This window comes from Gopherus flavomarginatus, chromosome 5 (assembly GCF_025201925.1).
Source record: "Gopherus flavomarginatus isolate rGopFla2 chromosome 5, rGopFla2.mat.asm, whole genome shotgun sequence".
Taxonomy (NCBI): domain Eukaryota; kingdom Metazoa; phylum Chordata; order Testudines; family Testudinidae; genus Gopherus; species Gopherus flavomarginatus.
In genome coordinates, this window is record NC_066621.1 from 26,008,621 (window position 1) to 26,026,051 (window position 17,431).

General features: G+C 48.9%; 1 protein-coding gene across 5 annotated transcripts in view; it reads left to right on the top strand.

The window, feature by feature from the left end:
• LOC127052485 (copine-5) overlaps window positions 1-15,983 on the top strand; it is a 225,393-nt gene extending 209,410 nt beyond the window's left edge. For all 5 annotated transcript variants that reach the window (XM_050956208.1, XM_050956210.1, XM_050956209.1 and 2 more), the window contains 2 exons: window positions 11,799-11,872; window positions 12,614-15,983. In XM_050956208.1, the coding sequence (XP_050812165.1) occupies window positions 11,799-11,872; window positions 12,614-12,802 (263 nt within the window). In that variant the 3' untranslated portion in view covers window positions 12,803-15,983. The remainder of the gene's footprint in view (window positions 1-11,798; window positions 11,873-12,613) is intronic.
• The last annotated feature ends 1,448 nt before the right edge of the window (window positions 15,984-17,431 follow it).

The following is a 17,431-nucleotide window of genomic DNA, read 5'->3' on the forward strand; positions in this document are numbered from 1 at the left end:
GACATAATAACGATCAGTTTCCTTGCTGCGAAGCGCCGCCCCTGCCTGCCAACGCTGCCCCCTGCCCTCCCCAAACTAGGCCCAAGTTAGAAAGGTGAGGGGCCATGACTGCCTGCCTCCCTGGTCCTGGTACCATTGGTGCTGCATGTGCAGGGGGTGTGAAAGGACTGAGCAAAGGTCTGCTAAGGCAAGATGTCAGGAAAAGCTCCCCGCAGTGCGAGCTAGCTGGCTGGGGAGCAGTCTGCCCCTTGCTCAGCACACTGACAAGCAACCTGCAGAGGGGGGTTATTGACATTGCGCCTCCCTTTGCTCCTTTAGGCTGAATAACCAAGTTGTGCATTTTGTTACTGATTGTTTCTTTACCGTTCAAACACGAGGATTCCTAGGTGGGGTTATAATAATTCTTGTCGGCCCTGGTTGTGCTGGAGGAGATCTGGGAGGCTCAGGCATGTTTATGGTGAGGAGAGAGAGGGAATGAGGAGGCCTTGCAGCCATTGGCCCTCTCCTCTCTGCATTTTAATACAGGGGCAACTGCGAGGGATCAGCTGAGGAGGGATAGGCCAGCAGGGGGCAGTGTGGTGATGCTGGGGCTGGTCTGTTTCCCAGCATAGGAGTGTGGCAGGGGGGCAGCTGGGAAGGGCTAGGGGGCAAGGGCAGGGTGTCTGGGACTCTGGGAGGAGTCCAGCATTGAAGGCGGATGACAGGGAGCACACTGAACCCACCTTGTGCTAGGGCCTATAGAACCTTAGTGCCTGTAGCACTGGTTTGCACTGTGGTGCCCCTGGCATGCTACCAGGGAGAGTTTTAAGACCAAGACTAACCCCAGTGCACAGCAGGGACTCAATCGGGGTAGTGATCACACTGGGCACTAGGGTGAACAGTCAACAAATGTGAAAAATCAGGACAGGGGGTGGGAGGTAATAGGAGCTTATACAAGAAAAAGACTCAACAAGTGGGACTGTCCCTATAAAATTGGGACATCTGGTCACCCTGCCGTGCAGTGACATTGTTTTCCCCAAAACACGTTAGCTGGAATGTTTCCCCACAGGAGCTGAAAGCCCAGCGTGTGGTCAGGGAACAATTCACGTAGGCAGTTAGAATTCAGCATTTGTTCATTTAAAAATGTTAAATTATTTCCCTTCAATCCTCCCCCGGCCCTTTGCCTACCCAAGAAACCAAATAGCTTGCCTGTTTGTCCCCTATGCACACACATTCCCAATTGCTCACTTGCGTGCTTACACAGCTGGTAGCAAGCGGGGGTTGGTTCACCTTAAGTAACTGAAAGGGCCGAAAGGGCTGGGCAGGATGGAATCTCCCAACTGATCCTCCTCCAGGTCAGAAGCGGCTGGGGATGCAGTTACTTTTCCTCCTCTGCTGGGTCACCAGCTGCTAGCAGGATTATATAACACTCGCTTCTAAAGTGGTGGAGATTTATTGGGATACTGCAAGTATCAACTCCAGCACATGCAGGCAGGTCTTAACTTCCTGCTAAACCCCCAGGTCAGATCAAAACAATAATACGCATAACAACAACTTAACACAAAGATAAAGATACAACACCATCTCTTGTTGGAGATGCTTTCTTCAGTGATCATTCCAACATTTCCCTCTAGTTAAAGAACTTTAAAACGGTATCTTCTAGGAATAAAGGTAGTCTGCTGTCCACACAGCTTTCTGCATTGGTCTGCCTGCTCCAGTCCTATATTCAGTCATGGAAGACGTCATCCACAGCTGGATCTAGAATATCAGCCAGTGCAGGGTTCACGTCCTCTAGGTCAGGCCTATCCATTGTGAACAGATTGTCTGTTGGAGACTGTGGTGTGTTGAGGTCACAAAGGCACTTGGCAATACCTCCTCCACAACTGATCTCCTGTTATGAGCCACAGGTACCTGCTGGGGTATCTCCAAATTTGAGATGATGGTGGAACATCCTCAGTGTTTGCTTTCCCCTTTCTTTCAGTGAATCCGTGCACTAGTTCTCCATGCACTAAAAAGGGTGAGCTCTTGCTTTTCGTATCACCAAGGATAAACTGTTTAGTTTTTACCTACCATGAAAGGTCCCCTCCAAAAAGAAGTAAGTTTGGGATTTTTTTTCCAGGCTACTTTTTCCAGCTGCGCAGTCACACTGTCTCTCCTGCCTGGATGACTCGTAATGCTCCTTTTCCCTGGCACCTTCTCCCTGGCAGGCTCCCTTCTGGCTCATCTGTTCCTCCATCTTTTGCGTTGCTGTCCTCAGGCCACTGATATAAGAACCTGTTTCGTCTCCCACCTGTGCAGATGGGGTCTTGCTGGTTCTTGCTGCCTGAACATCACATCACAGGGAAGCCTGGGTTTTGAGGAGTCCAGCAATAATCTCATAAGGAGAGCCATGGGTAGTTGAGTGCTGGCTGCTGTTCTATGCAAAGACGACAAACGGTGACTTTGTATCCTATTCTCACTGGTCTCCACTGGCTAAGACTCTAAGCATACCACCAATGGTGCAGTTCACTTTCTCCACTCCCCCATTATTCGCTGGGTGCGTGGCACTGGGCCTCACCTTGGTTAGCTGGAGTTGTCAGTAAACCCCGTGATTCAGAGTCCTTCCCTTGCTCACTGCAGACGCAGCTTGGTGGGCTGAAATGCAACATTAGGTGTGTCATCAATGCAGCCATAACTGTCAGAGCCCTTTCATCCTCCACTGATTGTGCTACCCCATACTGTGAAAAGTGTCGTACGCTGCCAGCAAATCCTAATTTCCAGCTGGGGTTTCTTGCACAGGGCCTTTCAAGTCAATTTGTCTGTGCTCCCAAGAGCATACTAGCTTGGAACAATTCCCGTAAGGGAGTTCTGCCTCTTCTTGCTTGACAGGTAAGACAGGAAAGTATCTGGTCCTTAACATTGGCTGCCAGACTCATCCAACAAAATCTATTGGATCCCTGTGGCCTGCTGCTTCCTTAGCATGAAAACACTCCAGTACTGTTCTCTGTCAGCTTGCTGGCAAGATGGTCCTGTTGCCTTCATTTCCCAGCCAGTCACTCCTGAGCTGCATTGACTCTTCTCAGTCTGGGTCTCCTGCGATGGGTCTGTTGGCACAGCAAATGTACCTAAGGGTCTTTAGGCTGCTCTTGCCAGATGTCCTCGCAAGGCCAGGCTGAGCCTGTTCTCACTGCCCTCGCCTGGTCAGAGGTATCTGCAGCCACATTTTGCTTTCCAGGTTCATGGTGAACATATCTCTGGACAGTTTGTAAATCCACCTCCACGGGTGTCCCCCTGGGCAGGGCTTCGTAAGGAGCCACTGCAGGGCACCAGAGTGTGTGTACATTGTAAATCCTGGACCTAGCAGACAGGGACAATGGGCCTTGGGGGCCACCACAATAGCCAGACGCTCCTGTTGGGCAGCCAAACACTTGGTTTCTCTCTCATTTAACTTATGACCTCAAAAAGCCACTGGGGCTGTGCCTACCGAGCTCATCAATTTGTTCAAGTGCAAACCCAGCAGCAGCCTTTGAGGCACCTCGGGGTATCGCGACCGGATGGGATGGACCCAGGAATTAAAGCCCAGCAGAGTTCAGAGTCCTTCCTTTGGAGACTCAAGCGCTTTTGGGTGTCGCTCTGTCTGGACAAAGTCACTCTTGGTTACCTGGCAGCAGTGCACTGCGTGCTCTGCTACATTCCTTACACAGCTCCTTTAGAACCACAGAGGCCTACGCACCCCTGGGCCTCCTCCAGGTCCGTGGGAACCTTCTAGACATTTATCACGTTCTGTTTCTGGGGGTGGGGCCCCAGCCCAGCCTCACTGACTAAACGTCCTAGCAAGGTGACGCTGCCCCTCAAAACTGACCCTCATTTCCTGCAAGTTTAAACCCTGACGCCATAACAAGTTCTAGAGTCCTACCAGGTTTTCCTCCCATGTCGTGTGAGAGCAAGTGAAATCATCTAAGTACATGAGGATGTTTTCAGCTCCCTGACTACCCCTTGCAATGTCCCTGGGGCATGCATGAGTCCAAAAGGCTGTTTGCAGAGCAGAGCCAGTCCATAGGGTGTCACTGGGCAGCTTTTTCTTGATTCTTAGGTGCCCCTTTCATCCAATGGCATCCAAATACCAAGTCCAAACAACTAACATATTTTGTTCCTGGCATGTTGTCCAGTGTGTCTGCTGTGCTGGAAGGGGTTGCTCTCTTGCATTGTCTGTGAATTAAGTCTCTGTGTAGTGAATGCAGAGCCTCAAGTTTCCATTGGGCTTTATCACAGTGACAATTGGGGCTGCCCAGATGGTGAAGATTGCTGCCAGGCCATCCTCCAGCATGCGGTTTCGCTTCTCTTTCACTGCGACCTGACACGCCAGGGAATCTGAGATGGGGGCTGGCCCATGGGAATGCTCCCTGGCTTATGCACAATCGGCTGTTGTACCTCATCATATCTCCCAAGCAGTCCTTTATTCCTGGAGAACACACTAGCACTTCTGTCCATCACCTTCTACGGCTGTCTGTCAAGTCAACCCCGAGCTCTTTTACTAACCAGGCTGCTTCCCAGCTCTTGAACTCTGCACCCATGAGAGGCTTTGAGACATCAGCTACACTGGACACTGACCCCAGCGTCTGATTATTCACAGCTGCATTTCCATGTCAGTTACATGAATTGCTCTTACCCAAAGTCCCCTTCGGTCCAGCTCACACCAGAGTTCTGCTGCACAGGCATCCTGATTGAATCCCGGTAGCTTCAAATACTCCCACAGGGTCACTGCAACTGTCCTTTATCCTTAGGGGCCTTCCTGCAGGATGACCTGGCTTCACCACCACTTTATTCTGAGCCACCCAGGAGCAGTTCCTCTCCCTCCCCCTGTAGCCGTGGTTGAGGAACCTCAAAGGCACCAGGAGTTGCTCTCCAGTGTCCACACTTCCTGCTGCCCACATTCAGGAGGTTGATCAGAATAATGTCCAGGGCCAAGTGTGCACCGTTAACACGTCAGGAGTTCTTGTGCTGCCCTTGAAAGAATCCACTCCCAACCCTACAGCACTAGAAATACTGGTCACCACAAGAAAAGTCCATGTTGTATGTAAAGACGCCTGGTTCAGAGGGCGTTGGATTTCTCCTGTTGTCTACAGTGGCTAATGGTTAATAGTTCCCAGTTTAACTCCCACAGTACAAATCTTCCTCCCCTTCAGCACTGGGGGTTCACCATGGATCAGACTTATTGCAGATCCTGGGTCCAGCAGCATTGTGATTTTCCAGCCATTAATGCCCCCAGATACTTAGTAACAGGTGACTTTTTACACCAGCTACTAGTTTCCCTGGGTGTGGCTTCCCTCTGCTTTTGCAATTCCAATGGCCTTTGCTGCCACATCTCCTGCAAATGTCATCTGGCCAGGGACCCATGGGACGCCTGCGAATAGCTCGCACCTGGATTTCCTCCGATTTCTGCTACTTCCCTAGCAACCTGTCCTTGAAGAGCTGCAAAGGAGTCACCTTCGGGGTGAGAATTAACAGCTGCTACCTTCAAGAAAACTCCAATATCTGCTTCTAAGTTTGTAGCTCTGGGTATAATCTGGTCCACAATCCAGTCTGGTATCTGGTCTGGTACCAGCAGGTTAGGAAGTTCCCCGTTAAACCATTTCTAAATGGACTTTTCAGGCAGGGTTCTCTCATTGCTTGCCACAGGCCCCTCTCTGCAGTGCCCGTTCCAGTTCAGTGCAGCAGGTTCTGATTCCCTTGAGCTGTCTCCTGGCCAGGGAAGGTCCCATTGAAAGTCTATGCCAGGGTTCCCTTCCTGGCCATCTTCTGGCTTGCCATCCCTTTTGGTATTTCAGAAGGGCCAGCCCTGCTTATGGCAGTTGTATAACTGCTTGTGTAACTGGGTATAAGAACCACGCTCAGCACGGGGAAGTGGCTGGTAAACTGCTTTGCCATCCCCATCCACAAACACTGCTAGGCATTGTGCTGCTTTCTCATCAGCCCACTCAGTGACAGAGAGCAGCCGCTCAGTCTGTCACGTGCTCGCAGATCCCGGCCTCATCTGCACAACCAGGAAATTTCTTCTTGGGCAAAAGTGCTTTTGCTATCTTGCTGCCCCTGCCACCTATGGTAGCACTTGCTTGCCGAATCATAGTGATTTATTGGGTCACCACAAGTACCAACTCCAGCACACACAGGCAGGGCTGAACTTCCTGCTAACGCTCCCCACCCCAGCTCAGATCAACAACATCATGACGGACTAGACAACAGCTTAATGCTAAGATAAAGCTACAGCACCGGTACCGGGGATGGTGCTGTCTGCACTGATCATTGCAGTTGCCCAGGGAGAGGCAAAAAGGGAGTGGCAGCAACTGTGAAGTTGTACTGGGCCTGGCGACTGCATGCTCAGCAGATGGCAGTGGGTAGAGGAGGGGGGACATCTCCACCCAGCTTGCCTGTTAGTGTGCATGGTCCCCATCTGGGGTCAGGCTGCAACTGGTGTGTTGCTCCCCTTCTCTCCCTGCTGTCAGGCTCTGCACAGGAACAGCTCTCACGGGCAGTGCTAGGAGCCAGCAGCTGCTCCCGTTAGTGAGGATACCCCAAAATGTTGAGTAGTCTCATGTCAGGGTGCATCACCCAATGTAGGACCGTAGCACCTCAGTAATGGATCAGAATAGAGTCTGTCTAGTCCAGGGTCCTGTCTCTGACAGTGGCCAGCACCAACTGCATCAGAGGAATGGAATAACCTGTCTTTAGGGGAGATTACTTCCAAGCCCTTCTTGGTTCGAGGTTGACTTATGCTGTGACTCATGAGGATTTATATAAGGACCATCTAGATTCGGTGGTCTCAGAGAGCTGTCCCAGAATCACAATTAGAATGGTTTCCCAGCTACACAGAACTTTCATAAATCTAGTATTTAATGGGTCAAAATTAAGAACATTTGCAATATATACTTTGTATAACTACTGTGTAAACCCAGCTAGGCTGACTGAGCTCCAAACACTGGGGTACTTCTATTTTAATTCACAGAAAGGTACCATTTCAATCTTGGAGTGATGTGTTTACAGCCTGGGATATATAACAATGAATTAAGATGCTCATCAATTCAGAGTTATATTCAATGTTAAACCCTATGTGGGTTCAAAGTTTAAATTCACAGTAAAAATGTGCGTCTAGAAAACCGAATCAAGTTTGAGATTTAATTTCAACTAACAAATTGGATTCCTTCAATTTCTTATGCAAAATATATCACATGCCACTTTCTATAGATTCCTGCCATCAGTTATACAACAATTAGGCAATACATGGAAAACTAAACTAATGTGGCCATTAGAAATAATAAACAAATAAGCTCATGTTGCCATTAGAAGATTTTGTTAAGAAGGTCAGTAATAAAGAATGCCTTGCAAACAATATATACCAGTGGCTTCACTATATGCCATGCTGACTGATAGGAGAGGACAGAGGTGGGGGCTGGCCCATCGGCCGGCTCTAGCCATTTCGCTGCCCCAAGCATGGCGGCACACCGCGGGGGGCGCTCTGCTGCTCGCCAGTCCTGCGGGTGCTCCACCGGAGCTGTGGGACCAGCGGACCCTCTGCAGGGACACCTGCGGGAGGTCCACTGGAGCCACCTGCCGCCCTCCCGGCAATGGGCAGAGCGCCCCCCGCAGCATGCCGCCCCGAGCAGCACTTGGCGCGCTGAGGCCTGGAGCCGGCCCTGGCTATGTAGGTAGCTAAAGGGGCTGGTAGGAAATATGGCAGAACATCAAACTGATATTCAGGTAATTATCTCTATGATTGTTCCCAAACAATCTATTAAACAGATTTGCCTGGAAAGCACAGCCTTTATATACAGCCGGCTGAGCTAGCCATGACACTGGAAATGCTACCAGCCATCAGCTAAACTACCCCAAATCACAGAAATGCAGGAGTAATATATGCCGAGGTCTTTAAATACAGAAATCTTCCCCTCTCCAAAAGTTCATACACTGAAATTAACAGATGAACACAGTCATTCAGTGAACAACAAAGAGTGTATGGATGTGTCTAATTAGCAGTGAAACATACTCAGAAAAAGAATTCCACCAAACCTCCAGTTTACTCCAAAAGGTTGAAAGTGCAGCAACAAAACGAAGACAAATGCACCCAGATTTGGTGTCACATAGTGGCAATAATGCAGCTGTGCTATAGCATGTCTCATACATGCTGTCATTATATTTGCAGTCACATTTGTAACTACTCTCCACTGATCTCGTGATCATGCACTGACCCTTCCCTGTGCTGAAATTTGAAAAGAGGGCAGTAGCTAAATGCATACAGCAGTACGCTAGTATGTTTGCATTCCTCTCTTCTACTGACAGTACGATCCATTTCTGCATTCATTTAAGAGTTGTGATCCTGGTATTTTTATTTGTTGCTGTGTTATTTTGAAAAATTAATAAGAATTTTTTAAGAAAAGAAAAACTGTGAGTGAAAACCAGTGCAGTGCTGTGCTTCTGAGTCTGCAGCCTGAAACAATAGCTCTTCTGGCTGGATTCCTGGCTGTTAGCTCAACAGTGATGATGAGGCTGGCTGAACAAAGAGTCCCCCACCTTCTGACTTGTACCAGCTTCATTCTTCATTAAACTTTTTCGCGCTACGTCAGTCTTCACTATGTCTACCCTATGCATCCTTGGCTTTTCTCTATTTCTAGTTCCTTGCACTCTGGTATGATCTCCATGTATGATATCCTTCCAGGTCCATTCTTGACATGTGTCCAAACCTTCACAGTCGTCTTTCTTGAAGCTTCGGAAACAGCAGTATTTCTTGCTCTCGCCCTTTTCTTACCTCTTCAATTTTTATTTTCTGCAGTCAAGAATTCACAGTATTCCCCTCAGCCGCTTCATCTCTGCAGGCAAAGTCTTTCGTTCATCAGCTTTCCTCGTACTCCAACACTGCGACTTGTGCAGCTGTGTTGGCATGACAGCTGTATCATATAGGCTGATTTTCAGTTCTGTCTAAATGGCTTTAGGCCTCCAGACCTGGCAGAGGTTTCTGAAGACAGTAGTGGCTAGTCCCATTCTTCTTTTGATGTCCTCTTCACAATACTAGTCCTCCAAGGTATGCTCATTTTCCCACCTATTCTAGTTCTTTGTCTCTGAGTTTGATCTTTACCTTTTCCTCTTGTCTCCCAATTGCTGCCATTTTTGTCTTCCCATGCTGGTATTCAACTCGAATGCTTTCCCAGGCTACCTAGTGAGTTATTCTCTGTAAATCTGCCTTGGTCAATGCTGTGAGGTCAATATTATCTGTGAATCTAAGGTTACGCACTGTCCTACCACATAATATGACTGCTCCCGTTTCATCTCTTTGTACTACGTCATTACTGCTTCCAGTACCAAGCTGAACAAATCAGATGACAGCACGCATCCTTGTCTCACTCTGATGGTCATCCTGAACCATTCCATCAACTTCTTGTCTACTTTCACTGCACTCATCGACTTGTGGTAGATGTTTACTATCAGCTTGATCAGTTTTTCGGAGATGCCATATATTCTCGTAACTTGCCAGAAACCTTTCTGCCAAATGCTGTCAAAAGCCTGTTTGAAGTCTGTAAAGTAACAGGTGCAATTGTGTTCTATGGACTTCTCCAGGATCTGTCATATCACAAATAGCTGATCTATGGTACTTCGTTCTAGTCTAATACCTCTGCCACTGCTGCTTCCACGTACCTTTTCCTTCTCCTCTACAACAGCTTGATGAATGCTTTTCTGGCACACTCAATAAGCCGATTCCTCGGTAGTTCTTGCACTTACTCATGGATCTTTGTTTATAGGTTGGTACTATTATTACTTTTCCCCAGTCACACAGCACTTGCGCTTCTCTGGAAATCCCGTTGAACAGCTAGTGCATTGCCTTGACCTTGTATTCCTGCTTGCAGCAGCTCTGGGGTTACACTGTCACTTTCCAGTGCCTTTTTCTTATTCAAACTTTTTCCTGAGATCTTTACTACTTCTTCTAAGAATTCCAGCATCTGCTCTCCCTCATTCATGCTGGGAAGCTTCTCCAGCATTGCATTGTCGAACGCTGCAAAATATTCTGTCCCTCACTCATTCATTGCTCATTAATCCTCAGTTATTTATTTTGTCTTTCACCACTGACATCTTCAACTCCTAGGTCCCACTCAGTTCTTTTATCTTATGCTGCAACCCATGTCACATTTCTTTTGACATATTCTTCTACACCTTTACAGTGTGTGCTTATCCGGTCATTCCTGTCTCTCTTTGCTTTTTGTGTTCGCTCTCTGCCACTTTATTGCACTCGGCTCTTAGACGTTTGTCCCCCTTTTTATTTCAGTTTCCTGTGTTTGTCACGCAGCTGCAACACTTCATCTGTTATCCACCTCGCTTGCTTTGGTTTGGCCTTGCACCCAACACTTGTTCAGCCGTTCTGTAACCCCATTTTTCCCACTCTTCCACGTCTCTTCCATGTCCCTTTTTTCTTTCCCCAGAGACGTGGTACTTTTCTGCTGAGCTTTGTTGTATTGTTTCCTGATACCTCATTCCTTCAATTTGTCCACGTCATAGAGCTCGGCTCTTGGCACTTTTGCTTTCAGCCTCAATCTCATTGATGCCGGCACTAACTTCTGATCTGATCTGATATCAGCTGCAAACAACCTGCACGGCAACACACTTGATTTCTGTCTGCGACTCCCAAATACAAAGTCCGTCATGTTCTCCGTTTGCCCATCAGCTGATATCTATGTCCAATTCCTTGAAGGCTTTCTTTTTTTAAAAGGCATGTTCGTTATAGTAGGTTATTGGTTAAGCAGAAATTTAGTAGCTTCGCTCCTCTTTCACTTTTGAAAAAATAGCTCTGAGAGGTGTGAACTGCCCACTTTTCAGCTCAGTTACATGTTAACTCTGAAACTTAAAGATGACAATGACAGTGTCATCATTATCTGTTTCTTTGTTGACCATTTCAGCAGAAACATACACCTAATTTCTTTATCCCACAACCCCACAATAAATAACACAGAGGATGCTATGCTGGTTGCATTGTTCATTGTAATATTTCATTTAATAAAACCTTTTATTAAATAACTTCTTAAAAATGTAGCTGAAGCTGCTGCAGAATATATAGAATTTCTACACTAGAATCCAGGGGGCTTGCCACAGAATTTAATGTAACTGTTGATGTCCTAACTATTCCCAGAAGCAATGATCCTTTTTTGAAGTGTTCTAAACTCATGGCCACAAAGGTATCTTGTGGCAGTGAGTTCCATAGGTTGATTGAATGTTGTGTTGGAAAAGCATTTCTGTTTATCAGTTTCTAATATGCTGCCTGTCCAGTTATTTGAATATCTCCTTGCTCTGTATTTTGAGATAGGGTAAATAGGAGCTCCTGATTTACCTTCTTTGTATGATTTATTATTTGGTATCATTATTATTTATTATTTCTTTTCTTATCAGGTCCTTTTTATACATCTCCTCTTTAAAGGACACAGTCCACATCTTTTCAGACTCTCCTCATACAATAGCCTTTCCCAGGCCCTAACCAGTTTCACCATCCATTTCAGAACCCCTTCTATTTCTGTAGGATCATTGTTTGAGATGGGGTGACCAGAACTGAATATAATATTCCTGGTGCATGTGTCCCATTGGTTTGTTTAAGGGCATTATAATATTATTTTCTTTCATTTGTTAAACATCCTAACTTTTTAAAAAATTTCCTCTGCCACTGTGCTGCCTGTTCCCCTTGTGCAGTCAGCACTGTTCATCATAGCCCCAGTCTAGGCCTCTTGTGTACTGAAATATCTTGGGGTCCCTTCCCAGCGTGTCACTGACTGAACAAATAACCCTCTGTGCTCTCCCCTACCCCATCGCAGCCATGGTGGAGCTGGATGGCGACGACATCAGAATCTCGTCCCGAGGGAAGATCGCTGAGCGAGACATTGTCCAGGTAAAAGCAACATGTTCCTAGCACAGCATTTTCCTTCCCCTTCATTTCATTTAGTTCATGTCAGAAACCATCCTGGAGCCTTTCATGCCTCCCCAGCATGCCCAGGGTTCAGGCAGGCTCAGGTTTTTCACTCCAGGAGCAGGCCTGTCCTAGGGCAGTGGGAGTTTGCTGAACCACGAGTGTTTGAGATCAGACCAGTGGCTGCAGCACATCTGAGGATCTGGCACATTAACACAGCCTGCCTTGGCCTTCAATAATATGAGATGAACGGGGAAGGATTTCAGTGGAGACTCAGGAGAAGGGTAGAACAATTATCAAGCATCAAAAAAAATCCCATGTTTTAGCTACCTATTGGCTTGGATAGGGAAAAACTCTTAGACCCTCATTTCCATACCAGGCCTCAGTGTCTTTGTGCTTCTCTAATCTGTACATGCTAGAACTAACGCTTCCTGGCTCCCCCTTCTTATAATCTTTCCTTTCCAAAACCATCAAATCCACTCATCCAGTGTGGCTCTAACGTCACACCACACTGTAGCCATCAACCCACTACAGTTCTGTAGGACAGGTGCAAAGCAGGCCGGCTGGTGGAAACATAGGACAGCCTAAGAAGGCCAAGTAGGACATCTGCCCCCCCCCACATTGGATGTGTTGCTGGCGGTCTGCATAGGAGCAGTGTCTCCCATCTCCATTTGAAAATCTCTCCGCTCTTCGTATGTCTGACAAGCTTTCCTTCTCTCCCAGTTTGTTCCATTCCGGGATTACATCGACCGCACAGGGAACCACGTCCTAAGCATGGCCCGCTTGGCCAAAGATGTCCTGGCCGAGATCCCAGACCAGTTCATTTCCTACATGAAGGGACGTGGCATCAAGCCAAACCCAGCACCGCCTGCGTACACCCCGACCGGCCCCACCCTTCAGACGCAGATCTGACGAGCAGGAGGGAAGAGGAGCGAGGGAAAAACCCAAGGCTTCTTGTGTCCACTGTTTACTCTCTCTCTAGCTGGATACCAAGACAGTCAGAGCTTCCAGTGAGATTCCTCCATGGACTGTTTCTCCACACTTGGCTGTAGGCAGATGGACAGTGAAGCTGTTGAGTTCCGACACTGCTCGTCCTCATGTGTCAGTGGAAGGATTTGTGGGACTCAGACATAAAGGATGCGCGGGGTGGGGTGGGGGGAGTTTTTAAAAAAACAAGCCCAGCAACTGACAAGCTTCTTCTTTGGGAAGGGGATAGAGGGGAAAGGAGGGGGATGTGAGCTGTCACCCCCACCAGACAGTGGAGTGGAGTCCCACGTCACCTGTTTTTCTTTGGGTTCTCAGCAGATCAGCTCTTCCGCCAAGTCCCCCAGCCTCTTTCTACTCCTTCCCTTCCCAAACGAGTCTGAGTATTTTATAGCCCATGTACAGTCCACCTGCTGTCTCCAGTCTGCTGAAATTTCTCCTCATCTCCTTGCTGTTTGCTGGCTTGGCTTATATATCAGCTTGGCAGACCTTCGGTTGGCTTCAGACATAAGGTATCTGCATTGTTTTCTCTGCTGTTGTTCTGGCTGCACTGTTGTTCTGAGTTACTAATGCTCCATCTCCTATCAATCCAACTTGGCAAAGATCCACACAGGGCTTTGTTGGGGCTTTTGCCTATAACTGCATCGTGCTTTTTAAGCCCTGTGTTTGATCTGTGCAGAGCCCTTCCCGTACCGTTCTGGACCTTTTAACATTGAAGGCACATTGTCGCGTGTCATGGAGCTGCTCTGACTGCAAGGGGAGGGAGCATTAGTTTGACCTTTAGTACATATGCATTTTGTGGCTGCTCCTGGCATCAAAATTAAAGCTGAACCTCATCACCCATGGCCGACTCACAAGCTATACGTGCATTAACGCCTGGACAATTCTGCTCCTGGGGCTAAGTGGAAGCATGTTCCTTTGCTGTAACTCCCAGGGTGACACTTTGGTAGGGTTTGAACATCCCTCCTTCTTTTGCTACTTTTTATAATGAGGGCTGCAGGACCACTGGCCGCTATGAAAAGCTCTAACAAGGCAAGGGAGCAAAGTAGGTGAATGTAGCCCTAAAACATCAGCGTGCTCGGCTCAGCGGGTCCCTGGCCATTCTGCTGCCCTTGGTGTCCCTCAGTGGGGCTGCCTTTTTAAAAAACAAGTTTGGTTCCATGTTTCTGGCTCCTGATGAGACCAGGGCTGATACACACACCCCGTGTCTAATAGAAATGGGGTGGCTAGGAGACCTCTATATGATCAAACTCCAAGGATCTCCTCATTCTCCAGCACCATTCCTTGTGTAACAGTAGCTGGGTAACTGGCTAGGTAATTACCATGTGTGACTGACCTGTGGATTCACCTCCCGTCCCCATTAGCAATGGCCCAGTGGATGATTTAGAGAATGGAACCCTAAGTGCTCTATGTATTTTAGGAGATTCCTGCCCTGAGACACAGATTCCACAATACAAATTGCCAAGAGGACTAGGGGGGAAATGGAGTCCTAATTAAAGGTAGATGCAACCCAGCAACTCAGTGTTAGCGCTCAGGGTCCAGCAGCCCCATCACACTACTCTCCTCTGCATGAGAAGTAGAACAGGGACAGGATCCAATCCAGGCTTATAGCTGCATAGCACTGGAGTGGGAGGAGACATAAAGAGCCAGTCACCTATCCCAATAGGTGCATGTCACCAGGAGCAGTTAGGCCCAGCTCCCCAAAAGGGAGCCGAGTGTCACAGCCCCCAGACAGTCACAGGAACACCCCTGCCATCCACAATGCCTGGCTCAGGTGCCCTGGCTCCTATACCATGAATGGTGAGAGATCTGGGCCTTAGACTGGGACCCACAAAGCTGGCACTATGGAGAGGGAGCCACCTGAGCTAGCCAGGGGAGAAGCTGAGGATAGGGGTGTGTGCTAAGCCCCTGGAGTTTGGCATGTAAGTCCAGGCTGCAGGGAGCCGCCTGTGTCTGCTTGTGAGTCACCAACCAGGGCAAGGCAGGTGGTCAGCTGCCTAAGTCGCGTGTGGGGCTGATCTGCTAGGGGAGCTCAGCAGCTGCCTAACTGCACACAAAACCTGGGAGGGGGAGGAAGGGAGGACTCTCGGAACTTTTAGCCTATTGGGTGGGGTTCTGACCCAGGATGGGAGAGCCCCCCACTCATGTCCCCCCCCAGGCCTGATGAGGAGAAGAGTGATGCCCTGGCACTGCTCAGTCACCTTCAGAATTCAGCGTGACGTTTTGGGATGAATGAGAAAAGGCTGAGGCCAGCGAGTGGCTCTGTTGCTTTGAGAGTGCCAGGCCTCCTCGGAGTTGCTCACCTGATGGCAGGGATCTCTGACCATGAACTTACTGAGCTCCGTTGTCCCACACCTGGGGGGGGGAGGCATGACCATGTCACCTACTCACAACCCCCTTTGCATCGGCAGCATGCAACGCTCCAAGTGCCACTCAGATGAAGAAGCCCCCAAAAGCAGTCAGAGGGGGCGAGCGTGCCACTGCTGCTCAGCACTGCATGAGTGGGGAGAGCAGGCAGTGCTTGGCCGGCGGCTCTGTACTCGTTTCTGTCCACGTGTTGCTAGCGGGTGCCATAGACCCTGCAGTGCCATGCCCCGTTCTGTACAAGTGTAGCTGTTGGGTGATGCATGCCAGTGCAGTCCTGTGCCCAGTTCTGTAACGTGCTGCATGGCCGAGCTGTCCTCCCACCCTGCTCTGTGTCGGTGTGGATAGCAGATGGTGCACAGGAGGTGTGGACATGGGGCTGTGAAATCACAGCTGTCAGATCAGGCACAAGCCCTTTGCCCATGAGGGCGGCAAGCCAGTGCAGCTGAAGGAACATGAGTCTTCCAAGCCGGGGTGTGTACGTTCCCATGGGAAGAGGGCCACTGTACAGTCTATGCTCCAATCCAACTTTTCTTTACAAGCTACAGGAGGTGTCTCCAAGGTCTGAGAATTTGCAACCACCCAGCATGTTACTGGAGAAGTTTGGCTCCTTTCCCTTTCTCCTCCCTCCCACTCACTCGATTTTTTATTTGCATGGGTGGTGATCTTTCTAGACTTTACACTATTGTATTGTGTGTCGAATGTCTGACGTGAGCTGATTTGTATTGGATTGCCTTAAACTAAAATAAACTATGCTTTTTACTACAGCAATGAGTGCACTCTGACTTCCTGCCCTCCGAGGGCCCCAGAAAGGTCACAGCACCATAAAATGGTGCCTCCATCACAGGAGATCTGAGTTCTGTCTTTCTGCTCATCAGGTCACCTCTGCACGAGGGTGGTACAGAGCTGGGCCTTACAGAAAATGATTCGCTTGGGGAGTTACCTGCAGGGATGGGTTTGAAGGACCATTTGCTTTTGCTCTGGCTCCTGCTCGCTCACTCTTTTAGGCTGACTCCTTTGTCCCCATTCTGGTATCATTTCAGCACCGTGAAGAGATGGGAGGCATCACCTCCCCAGCTCCAGTTTGGCAACTCTCTCAGGTTCCCCTTTGCCCCTTTGGCTAGAGCCGCATTATCTCCAAGGTGCCAGGACCATGACAACATGATGATCCCCGGGGTCCTTTCCTCTCCCACCTACTCCTGCCCTTTGGGCCGAAAGTCTAGAACCCCTGGACTCTCCCTTGGTGCTGCTGTTTGCACCCAGCTGGAAACCCCAGCACCAGATGGGAAACTGGCTTGAGGCAGGAGCCCTTTGGCTTCAGCAGCCGTCCCTGAACAAATCTGCTGCTAACCCTCACTATTCTATGTCTCCTGCTGGGATGGGACTGGCAGGCTCAGGGTGGCAGCCTTCTCTTGCTGATTGGGCTGGATTCAGTCAGCCTGGGAGTGATTACAGCAGAGGGCCCTTCTCACAGCATTAGACTGTACCCCACACAGAGTACCATCAAACAGTTACAACCCATACTCGATGGGGACCCCATCCGGAAAGAAATCTTTCCTGAACCCCCACCTCTGGCCTTCAAACACCTCTCAACCTCTCCAAACTCTTCACCAGAAGCAGGCTTCCCACAGACAAGCACCCACCAACTCAAAGCAGCCCCAGACTCTTCCAGGACAGCAGCTACAAAACCTGCAAACCTGCTCCACCCCCGCACAATACACCTTGCAAGCTCCATGGGTCCTACATGTGTCTATCACAACATGAGTCCAGTCCTGCCATGAATGCAGGGGACTGGACGAGATAACCTCATGTGGTCCCTTCCAGCCCTATGAGTCTATGTGGTGTACCTCATCCAGTGCACTAAATGCCTCAACAATAACTGTGTGGGTGAAACCAGACAATCACTCCGCTCTTGAATGAACTCGCACAGGAAAATGATAAAAGACAAAAACACTCAATCATCTGGGGGCAAACACTTTTCACAAAGTGATCACTCAGTATCTGACCTCTCGGAAACCTGCACAGCACTGTCACTGGATGTAGGGCTTGTTACAACAATCTGTAACCAGACGTGAAAGTAAGCTGGTATGTCCCTTTAAATTGCCGCCAGAGCCCCAGGCCCTTTAAATAGCCCCCAGAGCCCTGCTGCTGCTACCCCAGGGCTCCGGGGGCTATTTAAACGGCTGGGGTTGT